We start from the raw sequence: 17,604 nt of genomic DNA on the forward strand, positions 1-17,604 counted from the left end.
CCCAGTCAGCCCCCCCATCCCCACAGGTGCCCCTCGGGGCTGCGCAGGTACCACTTTGGGCCTCGTGGGGTCTCCATGCCTTGTGGGGGTCTTCGGCCCAGGAGGGCAGCGGAGAGACATTTCTCCGGCTCTGGAAGTCCCACCAGAAGTCCCACCCACTCTTAGTAAGTAGTCCCACCCTCTGCACCGGGTGACACCCACTGCGGGATCTCCACTGGGTATACTTAGCCCAATTATCTGACACTCCCTTCCGCACTTTTTGGCATTGATTATTCCCCAATGCCGTGATGCAAACTGTTTGTAGGAGCCCTATCAGTTTCAGGGCAATCCAATTCAAGACACTGAAGGAGGCAGGGTCTGTTTCAGAAATGCTAGCATAAAGGTGCACTGCAGAACCCATTGTGGGATACTCTGGATTCTTGTCAAACACTGTTCCATTTTCCAACTGAGAAATGTGATGGAAATATCAAACAAATGTCATAGGACTCATCTCCTGTGAGGACACTCCGCAAGAGAAGAAGCTGTACTTACCAAGGTCAGCTTTTTCCTTCAAAATGTCTTTAAAGTTGAGGCCGCTGTTGTGTGTGGATTGCCTGAACCTACTCAGTGCTTCCTTTTGCCCGTTCTTTCCTAGTTCTGTGGGTGCAATGGCTTCACCCCGGAGTCCACGTTTCCATTTGGAGAAGTCTGCTTGAGCCCATTTTGCCAAATCTTCAAGCTTCACTGTTACCTTCTCTGAAGCAGCAATAACTTCATCCTGGAAGGTGAAATCACATGAGAAAGAAGAGAGTCATGTTTGGCTTCAGGTTATATAGTAAAAGATTGCTATGCTAACTCTGTGATATTTATTACAGGCAATGGTTAGGCTTTTGTCAGTTTCACCCTCACCAATACAGAATATTCTAAACAAATGGTGATGCAAAATGGTTGGGTGGAATATCTTCTCTGTGGGTATTCCTCATTCACTTCCTCACAGACACCTGCTCAAACGTCTCACATATAGTACTTTGCACTTAGATGCACATATTACCCACATAAGACTATTAGTGTGCTTCTCTAATATACATGTAACAATTGGTTAAAGCTGTGCTTTCAACTTCCTGCCAAAATTCTTCCTACCAACAGTACACAGACTCATCGCTCCCCAATTTATTTTGCTGACACTTTTGTTCCAAAACAAAAGAACTTTGGAAGTATTTAAACAGAGGTTGGGCAGCCATCTCTCTGGAGTGCTTTAGTTGTACAGTATATGCCTCCATGGCAGAAGGATGGATTAAATGGACTTTGAAATCCCTTCCAACTCTATGAATCTGAAATTTTCAAGTGCTTGGAATGTTCACAGACATTCTATAACATCATGGAAGTTGAAGCCATGTCTACTAGGGTTTTCTTCAATATAACTGAGAACGCAAGAGGTTTATGGCCAATCACTATAGAGATTTCAAGGACTGCAGCTAACATTTGCTTTAGCTATGTTCTTGAGTTTATTCAAGGGAAGGGGGCTAATCTAGCAGAATACCATCCAACAAATCTGTGTTTCCTATGCTTCAGTTAGATCCATCATTCATCTATGATTGCAGTAAGTGCTGTAATGGATTCAGCAGAGCTTGGAATGTCAGTTTTAACAATTAATTGGTTTCATTAATTGTTAGTGAGCTCCAGAAACAATTTGTTAGTAAGGAAAACCTTATTACGGCATTTGTTACTTTTTAAAGCAACCATAGCCAGTCTGCAAATCAGAGCTCTTGCTCCATGCAAAACGTTGCCAATAGTGTATATACCAGCCTACCAAGCAGTTATTCTGGAAAGCTAGACTGGCCTCTTCCTTGCTGCTGCATTTACCACAGCAGGAGAATGGCCAGCCTGGTTCTCTGAAACTTCAGCCAGGTGGACTGATATCTTATTATGAGGGTTCAGAAGCCCAGAAGCCATCAATCCCTCAGATCAGCTATGCTCTCAGAAGTTTTCATGATGAGGTGCTTGGCTACAGAGATGGATGTTCCAAAGATCTGCTATTTTTGCCATGGCAGGAGCAGCCAGCAAAGTGCCTTCCAGCCCTTTGTGCTTTACAAATTGAAGCATAAACATAGAAAAAGTGTGCGTCCTAAGAGGCCAGAAGCTGTGTCAAAGCCACACTCCAGTGCAAAGGACTGGAGCACAGCTTTGGTGCAGCTTCTGGCCTCTTAAGATGTGTGTGTCATTTAAATGGCACATTTCCAAGGTGGCCCAAAGCAGTTTTATTTTGGCCTGTTTGTTTGGGCCCTTAGTTGTAGGTGAGTATAAATAGGATCGGGGCCTAAGTGAGACATTCTACAAGGCCATTGTAATGCATGAAATATCAGATCTGTCTTTCTTAACTAATTTCATTCCATTTATCTCCTGGGACAAAAAATATTGAACATTATTTCCCCACTATCACCTAACTCCATGAAATAATTATGAAGGAACTAAGTAAGATCCTCAAGTGCAAATAATATATCATTGATTATGAAAATCAGGATCATCTATACCATAATATTTATGATTTCTATGGATGGATAGGAAAGCTGGACATGGAAGAAAGCCGAGGGAGGGCAACTCATTTGAAACATGGCACTGGAAGAGAGTTCTACAGATACTGTGGACTGTGAAAAAGAGAAATAACTGGTTCTGAGAGCACATCAAGCATGAACTCTCCCTAGAAGCCAAAATGACTTAGCTGAAGCTACCAGTTGGATATACTGTATCATGAGATGACATGTGCTTTCAAGTCTACTGTCAATGTCTGATGATCCCATTAGTTTCATAGAGTTTTCTTAGACAAGGAATAGTCAGATGTGGTTTTCCCAGTTCCTTCGTCTGAAATACAGTCTACAGCACTGGTATTGGTGGAGGTCTCCCATCTAAGTACTAACCAGGGAGCATATCACTCAGCATTTTAAACCAGCTCCAGCCTCTTGAGCTGGAGCCAGGATGTGGGATGGAGACGGGGATTATCGGCCACCATCAGCCCAGGTCCCAGCTGGGTCCAAACCACGTTCCATCAACACTTTTTAGAAGTTGGAAAGCTTTCCGACTTCTAGTGCTGGTGGAGTGCGGCTGGGACCCAAGCTGATGGTGGCCGGCGGTTTGGCAGCGATTTAGTGTGTGATAATCCCTGCCTCTATCCCGCATCCCGGCTCCAGCCCGAGAGGTTGCAGCCAGTTTAAAATGATGAGCGATAAGCTCCCAGGGATGGCCGTGCTTAGCTTCCAAGATCAGATGGGATCTTTATGGTATTTAGTCCCTTTTGAGATCACATGACACACTGGAAATATGCACATATGTTGGGAATGCTTGATTCTGTTCCTGCATGGCAAGGGGTTGGACTGGATGGCCCTTGGGGTCTCTTCCAACTCTATGATTCTATAATGTTTAGTAAAATAGAATACAGTTTTGTTTTTGTTTTTAAAAAAGGAAGACCATCCTGCTGGTGGATTGACTCAATCCAGGAAGGCATATTCCTGAATGTGAAAGATCTGAGCAAAGCCTCTAATTGGGTCTCTTGGCAGTCTCTCACAGTGAGGGTTACCATAAGTCAAAGCCAACTGGACATCATACAACAACAACATTACATCAACAATGACCCTGTGAAGAAGTTTAAACCGAAAGGCAGTTGTTAGCGCAAGGTGACCACATGAGTTATGGGAAACTGACTTATAGGGTATGAACTAAGGGTGGGGAGAATATTCAAAAATATTCGGAAAAATGGCCCAAAACATGTTTCTTGGGTGTGGTGAAACACTGACAAGAACCCTGGAATAATGACAGTCCTCACAGTTTGGACTTCTTCAACACAAATTTGCACATGGCTCTTTTGTGCAGAAAACTGCATTTCTTTTCAATGAAAATAAGGTTTCAGCATCTTTCGGAGTATTCTGTCCAGTGCAGAATATGCAGGCTACTCCTGCACACAAAATGCTGTTTTCTGCACAGAACAGCCACACGAAGAGGGGTTTTGTTTTGTTTTTTGCATAGTATTAAGTCTCAAACTGCTAATTGTCTTTTAAAAAACAGTTCAGTTTTCTCACAGCACGAAGAAAATTGCTAAAATTACTCATTGTTCCTTCAAGAAGAAAATTAGCAAAGAATTACATCCCTCCTGTGAACTCAGAGCTCATACAGTGACCATGGATCTGAGACAAAGCTATAATTATGAGCAGGGTTTGATAAAGGCATTTTTATTTTATAGCACAAAGTAATGCATAATATTATATTTATTGTTAATCATGATGCACATATGAACACAAAGGATATTATATTTATTGACGGGAATCTACCTTTTTTTCAGGCTTTCCTGAACTAAATACATAAATTACAGGGCTATTCTGCACACCTTTTTGACTGCACTCTGATGCTGCTTGGTCATACAGTTCTCTTTTTTCATTCATGAAATGTTAGAAGGTATTGAACATTGGTGAGGCCATGACCTGCGCTTTGATTTGCTGCTCACTCCATTTCAATAGAGAGCCACCCCTCTTCTTTTTAAAGGATCTCCAGTCCAAATTTGTTTTAAAAATAAATTACAAAAAGCAGAATAGAAATGTAATATTTTCTCCAAATTTAAAAGCCACGGAGTGTGGAGGTGGGACAGTTTTTTCCATTTTTAAGGATAAAAGTGGAAATTTTCAGAAAAAATGAAAAATGTAATATTTATTCCTTGTACATATTCTAAGTCTTTTTAAAAAAAAACTTTAAGAACAAAGAAACAATATGCTTGCCATAAAATTATCATGTTTGATATATTAATAGTACAGTTTAATCAGGACATAATTACAAATTGAATTTTTATTTATTGTTTTATTTAGCTGCAACTTGAGCTACAAGGTACTGGATTGTAAGGAACTTCTGAACTATAAGGAGCCTCTTTAGCTTTGCCATTTTGAGGAGTAGGCAAACATCCCAACAACAATAAAACATCAACATAAGTAAAGCAGTGCACATTATTTTGTTTCCATTAGTACTCCATAGACAGTCAATATGGCATAGTGGTTTAAGCACACGACTATGACTCTGGAGACCAGGGTTTGAATTATCGCTCAGCCTTGGAAACCCACTGTGTGACCTTGCACAAGTCATACTCTCCCAGCCTCAAAGGAAAGCAAAGGCAAACCCCTTCTGAACAATCCTTGCCAAGTAAATAAGTTCAACTTAGGGTTGCCAAAAGTAAGAAATGACTTGAAGGCACACAAGAACAAGTACCCCATGGCGTTAAGAAGACATAACGCATTCATTCCATAAAATGGACTGAAAGGAAACCAAAACCAGGAATTATGGTGATTTCATACTGTACATAATCTTACACAAACATTGTACACATACATAGTGTTTAGAAATGATTTGGGGATCTTAAACATTTCATTCATCAATCCAAGGGTGTGCCTACACTTTGGAAATAATGCAATTTGACACCACTTTAAGTGTTCTAGCTCTATCATATGGAGTCCTGGGATTTGTAGTCTTACAAGGTCTTTTGTCTTCGCTGCCAAAGAGTGCTTGAACCTCACAAAATTAAAAATCCCAGGATTCTGTGTGATGTAGCCATGGCAGTTAAAGTGGTGCAAATTTGTATTATTTCTACAGTGTAGATGTGCCCTTAAAATATTAAATTCTATAATCCATTTTTTTTCCAGGAAAAAGAAAACCAATTCTGAAAAAAATTGCATTTCCCCCCAAATGTTTCCAATTCACTTCCAAGCCTTCACATCTCTAGGGTCAAAGACTTCTCCACTATGATGACATACCCTCCAACCTTCCACATATAAAACTGGGATCCGTTTTGAAGTCTAGCTGCCCCCTGCCATCTTTCCATTGAAAGGTAAAGATCTTTTTATTTAAGGAAGCTTTTGGTTTTTAATGTGTTGCAGAAGACAATGCTTTTAATGAAGGTTGTACTGTTTTTATTTTATTATGTTTTAAGAGTCTTTTTATGCTGTTTTTATTCACTTACATTTTTAATTTGTGTTTCTTAAACATAAATTTAGATTGTGTTTTAACTTTTGTATTAGATTTTTAATTATATTGTTTGCATGTTGTTGTTGTTGTTGTTGTTGTTGTTGTGTGCCTTCAAGTCATTTTCGACTTATGGCAACCCTAAGGTGAACCTAGCATGGAGTTTTCTTGGCATGTTTCTTCAGAGGGGCTTTGCCATTGCCATCCTCTGAGGCTGAGAGAGTGTGACTTCCTCAAGGTCATCCAGTGGGTTTACATGGGCAAGCCAGGATTTGAACCCTGGCCTCCAAAGTTGTAGTCCAACCCTCAGATTACTACACCACATTGGCATACTGCCTTGGATACCATGCTGGCAGAAAGGTGGGATATAAATTCAATCAATAAACAAAAAGTTATTAATGATGAAAAGGACAAAAGCAATGAGAGTCTGCAGCAGTTTACTTTTGCCTCAGCCTACTAGGAAGGGTAGGAACTACTCCCTCCTCTGCTTTCCTCTCTTTAACTGTATTCAAAGTACATAATATCCCACCTTTCTCCTTGCACAGGACTCAAGGCAGCTCTTTTGCACTTTGAAATCAGTTTTCATACATTTAAGTAAACCGAGGACAAAAGAATATGGCAGGAGGAGAGAAAAACTGGGATATTTTAAAAGAAGCTGAAAATGTGAGACGACAGAGAGTCAACTGGGACTGTCCCTGCCAAACTGAGACAGTTGGAGGGACAGTGGTGAGATGCAATTTATTACTGTTTGAATAAGAGTAAGGGCGTCTAAATGTGCATTAGTACCGACAAATCAGCACATGCAGATTTCAGGCAAATCTATGCCATCTTTTCATCTTCTTGCCGGTGATTCATTTCCTCTTCATTTGACACCGTGTAAATGGCCACCCTAGATTAAGCTTATTTTTATTTCCTGAAGAGATATGCTGACATTACAAGCAAGCCTTCTGTGGCTTTTTAGTGTCGCTGTTATTAAAGTCAACGTTTTACACCACAAGTGAAATTACACAAGAGTATCAGGGCTGTTATCTCGAAAGCAATTAGGAAACAGGACTGAGAAAACTCTGTGTATTGCCAAAGGCTGGCGGGGGCCGGGGGGGGGGGGCGGATGGACTTTTTGAAAATGCAATTAACCTGAAAATGTTTTTAAAAAATCATAGCCAGATGACTAATGGCTTTCGCTAGTCCACGGTCACACAAATGATCTAAGTATATATGGGATTCCTGGAACTCTGACTCACCAGAAAATTCCTCTGTTTATGGTACAGTTTCCCTGGCTTACAGACAAATATGAAATTTAAGTTTTATCCTAAAAATTAAACGAAACTGTGATGTAATCCCAGAAGAAATGCTACACAAATTCTACAAGTTTCCTACCAAAGGAAAACTGGCACATTCTCAGGTTTCCTGCACGTGTTTTCAAGATCAGGAACTAAGAATAGTCGTCGTCCCCCTCTCCCCCATGCTTTTAAACATATATTTTACAGAAAAGCTGCTTAAACGTGGTTGAGCCTGTGGAGAATACAGATGAAATAAGTACCTTTCTTTTTCTTTCTTTCTTTTTTTTATTAACAAAGCAGATCCTGTTACAACACAGAAAACATGAAATAAGCACTTCTAAAGTTCTCCCCTTCCAGGAAACAATCTCCTCTTCCTACACATGATGAACAAGCAGAGCTGTTTTTATAGAGCTCATGAAGGTAGTAAATGAGGCGTGTGTTGTTTTTTTCAAAGTAGCAAAATAAACATGCTATGATTTAAGTCAGATATTCAGAATCGTGCTAGAATCCAGTGACTGGGAATGCTGTGTAGTCAATTACTTCAATCAAGTGTCTCTGGAATAAATTATCACAGGATTTGTTAACTCAGATGAACCTGCCCTATATTCATTGCCAAGAAAATGTACATAGAGAGCTCTGAAACTCCCTAAAGTATTATTGTTATTTTGATTAGTTCATAATTGTTTTTGTTGTGACTTTAGATTCAGATCCCACATTTTGGCCCTTCCTCCTAGGAACTATGGGTTGTGTACATGGGGTTATCCCATATTATTAGCCCTATTCAGGCATTCTAAACTAAGGGGTCATTCACGCATTGTTGTTTTTAGCATGACTATGTGTATAATCCCATTCACACATTCTGGATTTGTTGTTCACACTATGGAACCACATCTCTGCAAGTTCGGTTGCTCACACATGTCAGCACTCTAATAAAAATGGAGATGATGATGCGAAGGTATTTGAAGCATGTTTAAGGCATGCAGTGTTTTATCCTGGTTTTTCCTGGGTCTATTCGCATCGGTTATTCAAACAACTGACAATGCAAATGTGTTCAAAAATTTGGAGAATATCCCAACATTGATTATCCCTGGTTAAGTGGGGTTTATGGCAGTCTCCCCCAACTAAATTGGATGCGTTCAAAATGCATGTGAACAACAAAGTTTCAACCCATATTCTACCTGGATTATTTTCACCATCTGAATAACCCTAAAAGCTAATCTGCACCAGTCTGACACCACTTTAACTTAATGCTATGGAATCCTGGGATTTGTAGTTTGTTGTGGCACCAAACCTCAACAGAGAAGGCAAAATAGTTAACAAAACTTCAGATCCCATAATTCCATAGCATTGCACCATGACAGTTAAAATAGTTATACTCCATTATTTCTGCAGTACAAATCAGACCTAAATTAACTGAACACCTGAGGAGAGAGGAGTGATGTAGCTCCATCTCTTTTCTTGTCATTTTTTTTCATGCGGAGAGCAACATGCTGAAACAGAGAGCCTCCACACATAAAAGGAGTCTCTGTCTCCAGACCATAATTCTTCACCTGAGGAAAGCAATGACAGAAAGAGCAGAAGGAGCACACTCAACTTCTCACATATTTAGTTAACCCAGAACATCTGAATAGGACTTTCCTAACTACAGCCTTGTGAAGATAGGTTCCATTAAAACAGTGATTCCCAAGAAAGGTGGCACTGCCCCCTTTGGGGTAATGGAAAGATCCAGGGGACTGGTGAGAGAAGGGGGGGGGGCAGCGGGAGGCCTTCAATCAAAGTACTGGCACACAAGAAAGACAAGGAGAACCAGCAACCTTCAGGATTCTGGTGAGGATAAGGGTTGCATAAAATGTCTCTTTTCAGGGTCCCTTAAAACCACCATGCAGCTTCATTGATTGCTTCATGTAGTGGTGTTTCTGCTCTTTGCCATCCTTCGCCATGGAGCAGCTCCTGTGGTTAAAATCCCTCCCATTCTCCATCCATGCCAATCTCAGTCCAGGGCATGCAGCTTCTGTAAACTCCCTACAGACACACTGGGTGCACCTCTCTCTGCCCCAGTGAAGGAAGATTGAGAGTTCTTCTGATTTCCAGGAGAAATTTCTTCCTTTGCACCCTAACACCATGGCTGAACAGCGACCATGAAGCTTCTCAGTTGTGCCAGCCTTGCAGCAAAGGACAGCATAGGCAAGAGATTTCTTGGTCACTGCTCAAGTGAGTGCTCAGTCACTGCTCCCTGTGCACTCAGCCACCTTGACAGCAGCAACTAGGCTGCAACTGCTAGTAGAGCAGCAACTGAGAAGTCTTTCACCCATCCTGGTCTTATGGCGAAGGCTACCATAGGTAAGAGGTTTCTCGGTTGCTGCTCCCTTTGCACCCAATCACTTTGGCAGCAGCAACTGAGCTGCTGGCCAGCTGGCCTTCCTTTTGCTATAAGGTCAATACAGGTGAGTGGGAAGAGAATACCCAAGTTATATTTATACATGAGAGGTGCTGTGGGTCACTAAGGTGGAAAGGGTGCATGCAGTAGCCCCCCAAAATTTTGGGAACCACTGAGTTAAAACAATCTTCCCAAACCATGGTGTCTAGGAATAGTGGGAAGGGAAGACCAACATACCTTGAAGCAGGGTTAAATTTAAAAAACAAACACTGTTTTTTGTTTAGAACAGTTTTTATTTAATGTTTTAATGAAAAAAATTGAATCCTGCTTATTATATTAACACTGTGAAACATTACTTTATGTATTAGAAAGCTTGATCAACACTAACAAGCCAAAGTTATTAGGCTTTGGTGTGATTTACAATTTTTTCAATAAAACACCAGTTTTTACTGCTTATTAATCATGTTACATCTGAATATATATAGACTGTACATAATAAAATAGGCAAAGTATTCTCAGGGATGTTTTGGTTGTCGAACATATGTTAATTGAACTATTTGTTTCTGATAAAATAAAATGATTAAAAAGACCCTGGATACTGAACAATGAGCAACTGCCAATAAACTGTTAAAGTTAAAATAACAGGCATTGTGGTTCTAATAAGAGGGATGGAAAATAGTAATAACAGCCATACTTTTTTTAAAAAAACGAATAATCAATTTTTAAAAATTGGATTTTTTTTTAAAAAAAAGTTATTTGTTTTAAACTATGGTTTAAACTAACCTGGTTTAAACCAGTCCACCCTGCCTTGAAGGCACCAAATTGAAGAAGGCTGAACTTAAAAATGTGATTGGTCCATAGTCTCATGCTAAGCATTGCAACCGCATGGGGATTTAAGATAAGTACTTCACAGTTTGGACCTACGAAATACAGAGTAGTGATTCTCATGGAATTAAAATATAAACCACTCCAGTCTGTCTCTTCCTTTGCATTCAGCACACAAAGGCTAGTTCACACATGCATGTACAAATTTCTGATTCCTCTGTACTCTAGAATTCAGCAGCTGAATATGTGAACTGGGTCCACTGAAACACAAGGCTTCTCAAGTGATCTTAGGAGGCATTAATTTTCTTTCTATGGTATCAAGGCAAAAGGGAGAGATTCCTGAAGTCATTACAGTGAGATAAAGGTGCAGATGGTTCTCCTTTAAAAAAAATGCTTACATTCCTCAGGTAATAAAATATTGCACAACAGCCAGCAAAACAAAGCTGGGGAAGGTTATTGTAAGAAGTTGCACACACTAAAGATCCTACATTTGCTGACTAGGGAGGGTGGGGGAGAAAAGCAGATTTAATAACTTATCCCTTTATGACTCAAAATGTCGCTACAACGAGTCATCTCTTATTAGACTAAAGCAATGTCAAATATTTGGTCAAAAACAAAAGAGTATTTGGGGCTGGGGCGGTTTGGGGGCTTGGATTGGAATCTTTTGTGAACTTCAACTGAAACAGGAAAAATACCCAGTGTTCTCGCTATCTGTCTGTAACAAATGTTGGTACTCTGCCAACACTGCAAAGTACACTGCAGTGGGAGCTACACAGCTAGTAAGGAAGGGTATGGGAGTATGATTTCTGACCAGAGTCCCTGGAACTGTTTTCAAAGCAGGGGGCTTAATATTGGCAGGCAGGATGTTATGAATTTTCCCTCCTGGCAGGAACTTGCAAGGGGAAAGGCAAGTTACTTTTCATTATCCATTATCATTGAAACATCCTTAAATATGAAAACTCTTATAAGCACAATGTGTACCAAGAAGTGCCCTCCATGTGTTCACTGCAGCTCACTCACAAGTAAACGTGAACAGAATAGATTGCAGGCAGCCTTTATGATTCAATGACAACTGCTGTCTTTGTATTTCTTTATGTTTGATCGTTTAGTATACTTATAATTTCTGAGGAGGCACAACTACACAAAACTCTTGTGGTCCACTTTTCCCAGATCAGTTTGAGAGGGGACTCAGATCCCCCTCCCAGCCTAGTCTAGTTTAATGTTTTAATGTTCTTACTGTTTTTAATACTTTTATACTATGATTGTTTAGTCCTGTTTTAGCATTGGGAATGGGGTGTGTGTATAGGGATTGTTTTCTTCTAGGATTTTATTGTAACTTTGATGTATTTTACTGTTGTAACCCACCCGGATTCTGTGTGATAGGGCAGGCTAGAAATAAATCTTTATTGTTATTGTTATTATAGTCTGTTTGGGGGGGGAGTTGAGCCGCCTGACACCGTCAGGTTCCGGGGTCCATTTTTCTAATGTAAAAATCTAATCCAACCTGAGCCACCAATCCACTAAACAAACTAGTCAGTGTTGCCCCAACCTCAGCCCCCTCCATTCATCATGAGAATAATACTGGCCTACTTTATAGGCTCCTTGTAAGGATGAATTATGATGATATTTTGGGTCCTGATTTAGTCTTGCTTAGAACAGGCCCACTGAAATCAAAGGTCCTTAAGCTTACTACTTGTATTTTACTCCTACCAGTTTTCAAGTACAACTGAATCTGAATCCAACCCAAAGCACACATGGTGCTTTTAACACTCAAAAAGCACTGTATGAAAGTTAATGATCAACTAGCTGGATGCTTGGCAATTACCATCAATCTCCCTCTTCTCTGTCACTGTTCTCATACACTGCTGCTTTAAAGAGCTCACCATTATTCGATCAATATTTAACCAGGTCAATTGGCTACACGTTATTTGACCAAATGACCAGCTCTGCGCTCAAGATATTGACGGTGGGGGGGGGGGGGAGTGAGAGGAACAAGAATTAAAACCTCTCCCTTGATTCCAGACACTGCAGACAATGCCCAGGTTAATGAACAGAGCATGCTAATTCTATATGTAATGCAAGAAGCACAGCCTAAGTTTCCATGAAACAGAACTGTACAAGCTAATTCTGTATTTAAGATAGGAAGCACGGCCTAAGCCTTCCATAAAACAAAACACACACAACATTTCTTGAGGGTCCTGCAGAATATAATCTGTCTGTGCACAAGCATCACTTTCCTCGCCTCCTCCTCAAATGCTCAGCAATCCAAAGATTCTGATAAGCAGTTACTTTTAATGACATTCCAAGATCCAGATTAGATGTGAGTGCAGTAGCAGTGCTGTTTTCCAAAGGAGCTGTTATGACCAAAATGATTATTACTTCCATTACCAGTTTGTTCACATCCTTTCCAAGAATTGCTATGACTAACTTTGGGTTGGCATTCAAAGCGAGCAAAGCAAACAATTTAATAACCTGACGACGAGTACAATCATTACTACATCACCAATGAATAATCCTGTTATTGAGAATACAACCTTTATACCCAGACTCCCAGGCATACAAGGTATGCACAGAGACTATAAACTCTACTGTGTGAAAGGATCTATTTCCCTTATCCTAGCTAACTCAACTCAAATCCTTGCCAAATATATTTTGTAAGATATTCATTATTTGGTGTGGGGGGGGGGGGTAATAAAATGTGGAGGCTTGAAAATAGCAGACACTACAGAAAAATATAAAGTCTGTGTTGATATATTCTTCCCATCCCTCTCCTTTCCTTTGGTCTCCCTTTACTTTCTGAATTCAAAACAACTATGAGTCCTGTGTTTGTGGACTAGAGTCTAAGTATAGAAAGATTATTCCAAAAGGGTTTTTTAAATGTTTGAAAAACAGTTTTCTTGAGTGTCAGAAAACTCTGATAAGGTGAATCCTATATGGGCAAGAATCTTTGCACTTCAGACTTACTCTTCAGGGGAGAAAAATGCATGTTTGCAGAGGAAACGGCATTTTCTGTGCAGAAAACAGCATTTTCTGAATGGAAAATAACAATTTTTTGCAGAAGTGCTTTTCTATATATAAGAACAAATGTTCTGTGTGACCTATGGCTGTATTTTTTTTTCTGGATATGTTTGCACAGACTAAATTCCAAACTGTGAATAGTCTTCAAATTTTATGCAATTTTCAATTACTTTCGCACGGTGGAAAAGAAAACGGCGTATCTTCTTCCCTGTGAGAACAAAATTTATGAAAATTTACATCAGTTAGGCCTGATGCAGATGGGCCAAATAAAGCGGCTTCTGTCCAATTCAGGGGCGTGGTGTTTAGACAACGCATGCCCCCAAAGCAGATGGAAGCTATGCCAAGACCACCTAAGGCGGTCCAAGGCCAGTTGGAAAAGGAGCAGGGGAAAATCCTCCTGCTTCTGGTGGTGTGGGATTGCTGGCGGCAGCCCACTTTAGGAGCAAGCCATCTGGTCGCTGTGGTCCCGCAGTGATCACAGCCAGAGGAGCCACAGATCACTCCATTTCGCCCATCTGCTTTGCCCCTTAGACACATTTGGTGAAATGGCTATAGCCCATAAATGCTCATGGTTATTTATACTGCTAATACAGCTACCCCCTTTAGAAAGACTAACACAGATTACCCCCCCCCCCCCCACTTTAAAAATTGACTTCACAGGGCAAGTCTTTTGGGACAGGGATTTGTCTTTTGTCCTTATGTTCTTCTACACAATTGGTTTTATTGTGAATTTTAATTTGTTTTGTATGTACGCGTTCTCGTTTATGAGGCACCATGAAACATCTGCCAGGGCAATGTTATCAAATAACAACAACTATAAAATGTGGTATATTGTAGCAAGTCTCACACACAGCAACAATCTGCACCACAATCAGGATGCAGTATTCTCAATATTTCCATCAGGATCAGAACAAAGGATCTCTTCTCTTCTCCTCTCTCTCTGTATATCATAGGACAATATTAACAAAGCTTGGAAAAGTTTTATTTGCGGACCACTCTCAATCACAAAGCACTGGCCATATGCCTTTGGGGTATAAAAGTTGTAGTCCAAAAAACTAGCTTTTTCAGGCTCTGTTAATGTGAATAATACTAACACTGATACCCAAAGGGCATGATGCAATCCAAATGTTTCAGTGGCAGAAACTGAATGCATGCTAAGGATATGTTAGTCAATGGGATTTGGACATGCCTAATTTTAGTTATATTATGCATGTAGTGTTAGCATATGTAACAGGCAAACTCATTTCTTCTACACCATGGGAAAAAAATATAGCAATGTAATTGCATGCTTATCAAGAGTCACTCCTAAAGACCTCTGAAAGACAGGACTGAGCCTAGGGAATTCAGTCTGAGTTACAATTTCAGTTACCAGAGCAGCACAGCCTTGCAACATGCAAATAAATGCAAAACAACACTGAGTATATGCAGAGTTTTTAAATGTCCTGCCTACCATATATCTTACCACTTACCCATGGGCATATGGAAATTGTCCCCGCCAAAGACAAATGCATTCAGGGTAACGTGTAACAACAGAGGTCCCTGTTTAGTTTCTACCCATACAGGGACTAAAATACAACACTGTACAAAGATTAAAATATAAAATAATTTGATAAAATATTATTACAATCAGAGCAAATCCTGAACTACAAAAATTCAGGACAGTATTTTAAAATAAGAGGAGATTCACAAAATCATGATCCTGGAACAATAACTCAGTTTTTATTAAAAGCCTGAGGAAAGAAAACAGTATTTACAACAGAAGTGGTGCAAGCTTTTGAGTTCTTCAGAACTCTTGGTCAGAATGGTTGTTACAAAAATTGGGGTGGGAACAGGAAACAGAAAAGTCCAAAAATCAAGGCAGATATCAAAACATTGGCACTGTAGTTTTTGTAATACCGAGACTGATGTACGCCTTTGAAGAATTGGAAGGTTCACACCACTCTGGTGACATTTTAGTTTTCCCAATAAGGATATTACCCAGCTCTAGGGTTATAGTTCATTTCATTCCTTCAGATCTGCAAGAATCCTTGTGATGACACAGGAAGTAGGTCCTCGTGATATCATGGATAGTGGGACTTTGTGATGTCACAAAGGCAGAGCTGGCAAGGGTTGAAAGGCAGTATAGAATTTCTGACCATGGAAACGGGCATGAGGATAACAGCTTCACAATTTGGATGAAACCCAACCAGCCAAGTAATTTGGCAATGAGAAGCATGACGGGAGGAAATGCAACATGTCTGATGGCAGGGCAGGCATGAAAATGCACCCAGTAGCTCACATCTCATCTGTGTTTATCTGCAGCAGACATGATACATGGTGAGTTTTTCTAGGGTAGGCGTGGCACAAAAACACACTGGGTGATCTTAGGCAAGTCACATTCAACCTCATTGTCATCAAAGGATGACAATGGCAAACCCCATTTTGAATAAATCTTGCCAAGAAAAAACCATTATAGGTTTGCCTTAGGGTTGCCATAAATCAGAATCAAGTTGAAGGCACACAACACATACATGGCAAGCTCCCCCAGGCCTGCACTAATGCTGCTGCCAGGACTTGTGCTACAAAAGAGACTTATGAAACGCAATGCTAGTGTTCACTCTCTGCCTTTTGGGTTCTTCAGAAAAGTGTTCACTACCTGCTCTAAATAGTACAAATGGGCCCAAGTGCTATGATTCTGTGACCCCTAGACTTTTGGTGTACTAAGGTGTCAGAAATGTACCCCATCCTTTTGTGTTGAACCTAAAAGCCCCAACACCTCATGGAGATGGATATTCAGAACAGAAAGCTACACTGCATGCAAAAACTAACCTTCCTCCTCATTCAGTCCCAAATCTCTCTTTGAGTTTTGTCTCCGCATCTGGAGACCCACAAAAGCACAGTAGTTCCCTAAGACTTCATCTTAAGACCTGGCAACCCTTCACCAACTTTGATTTTTGAAATCAATACTGTGGACTAGGGAGAGTTCAGTTCAAATTACAAGGCACAACTTTCCTAAACCAGTACTGTCAATGAAAACAACAAAATGTCCAGCACATCTTTCAAATTAAAATATACATAGATTTGCCATTTTGACTCCCCATTTTCTAAAACTCCAGTGTGTCACTTCAGAAGACTTTGCTCACGTAAGAAGATTGCAACATTTGTCTCTGTGCTAATCTATCTGAATCTAGAAATCCCTGTTGCAACAGAGTGCATCAATGAGGTCTGCTGAAAAGCGACTTGTCAAATAGGCTCATCAATCAATAAGTGAAGGTTGACTTTGCTAGAAGTATGGTACTGCATTTTTATTTGCCAAGTTAATTTTAGAACCCCAAACACTTTTTTAAAATGAGATGGACAATAAATGTCATGAAAGTGAGTTATATTTTTTAACATACTGTGATGTTGAAATATATATATATATATATATATATACGTACATATTTTTAAAAACTTGCATTGAAATACTGGTTTGCCTTCCTTATCTCTCACATTTAAATCCAAGATCAAAGTGTAGACAGTTGGACTTCATAAAACAGAAGTCTCATATTTATTAAAAGCTAGGTGTCATGTTTAGGCTGTCTTACCTGGTTTGGAAAACCAGGGTTCAAATCCTACCTCAGTCCCTTTCCACCTAATAGGATAAACTTTGGCAGAAACAGGGAGAAGACTATTCCACTGTGGAGGAAGAATGTGATGCAATGGTACTATATAACTAAGGCTGCCAACTCAAACACATGTAGCTAATAATAAGGATCACTGAACTCAGTAGGGATACTTTTTGAGTAGAAACGTATAGAATTAATATTTATTTATTTATGGAAACAGCTGTATCCCAGCTTGTACGACTAGGATATAAGTAGATCAGGTTCACTAGAGCCAGCATGCTGTAGCTATTTGAGCATTAGACTATGACTCTGGAAAACAGGGTTTGATTCCCTGCTCAACCATGGGGACCCACTGGGTGATCTTGGACAAGTCACACTTTCTTAGCCTCAGAGTTGAGTAAAGGCAAAGACAAAGGCAAAACCTTCTGAATAAATCCTACCCAAAAAAAAACCATGATAGGGTAGCCATAAATCAGAAATAACTTGAAGGCACAGCAATTACTGTATAAGACACACCCACAGTAACTTCAGTTTAAAACCACTTAAA

At 40.0% G+C, this 17,604-nt stretch overlaps 1 protein-coding gene across 3 annotated transcripts in view; it reads right to left on the reverse strand.

Moving 5' to 3' along the window:
* The window catches only part of ARID5B (AT-rich interaction domain 5B), a 269,486-nt gene that overhangs the window by 196,925 nt on the left and 54,957 nt on the right, over window positions 1–17,604 (reverse strand). For all 3 annotated transcript variants that reach the window (XM_089510540.1, XM_089510538.1, XM_089510537.1), the window contains one exon: window positions 532–757. Coding sequence is in view for 2 of the 3 variants with exons in the window: in XM_089510538.1 (XP_089366664.1) it covers window positions 532–757 (226 nt within the window). In the remaining variant the exon portion in view is untranslated. The remainder of the gene's footprint in view (window positions 1–531; window positions 758–17,604) is intronic.

Source organism: Sceloporus occidentalis, unplaced genomic scaffold (assembly GCF_023333645.1).
Source record: "Sceloporus occidentalis isolate IW3139 unplaced genomic scaffold, rSceOcc1.0.p SCAF_2, whole genome shotgun sequence".
Classification (NCBI taxonomy): Eukaryota; Metazoa; Chordata; class Lepidosauria; order Squamata; family Phrynosomatidae; genus Sceloporus; species Sceloporus occidentalis.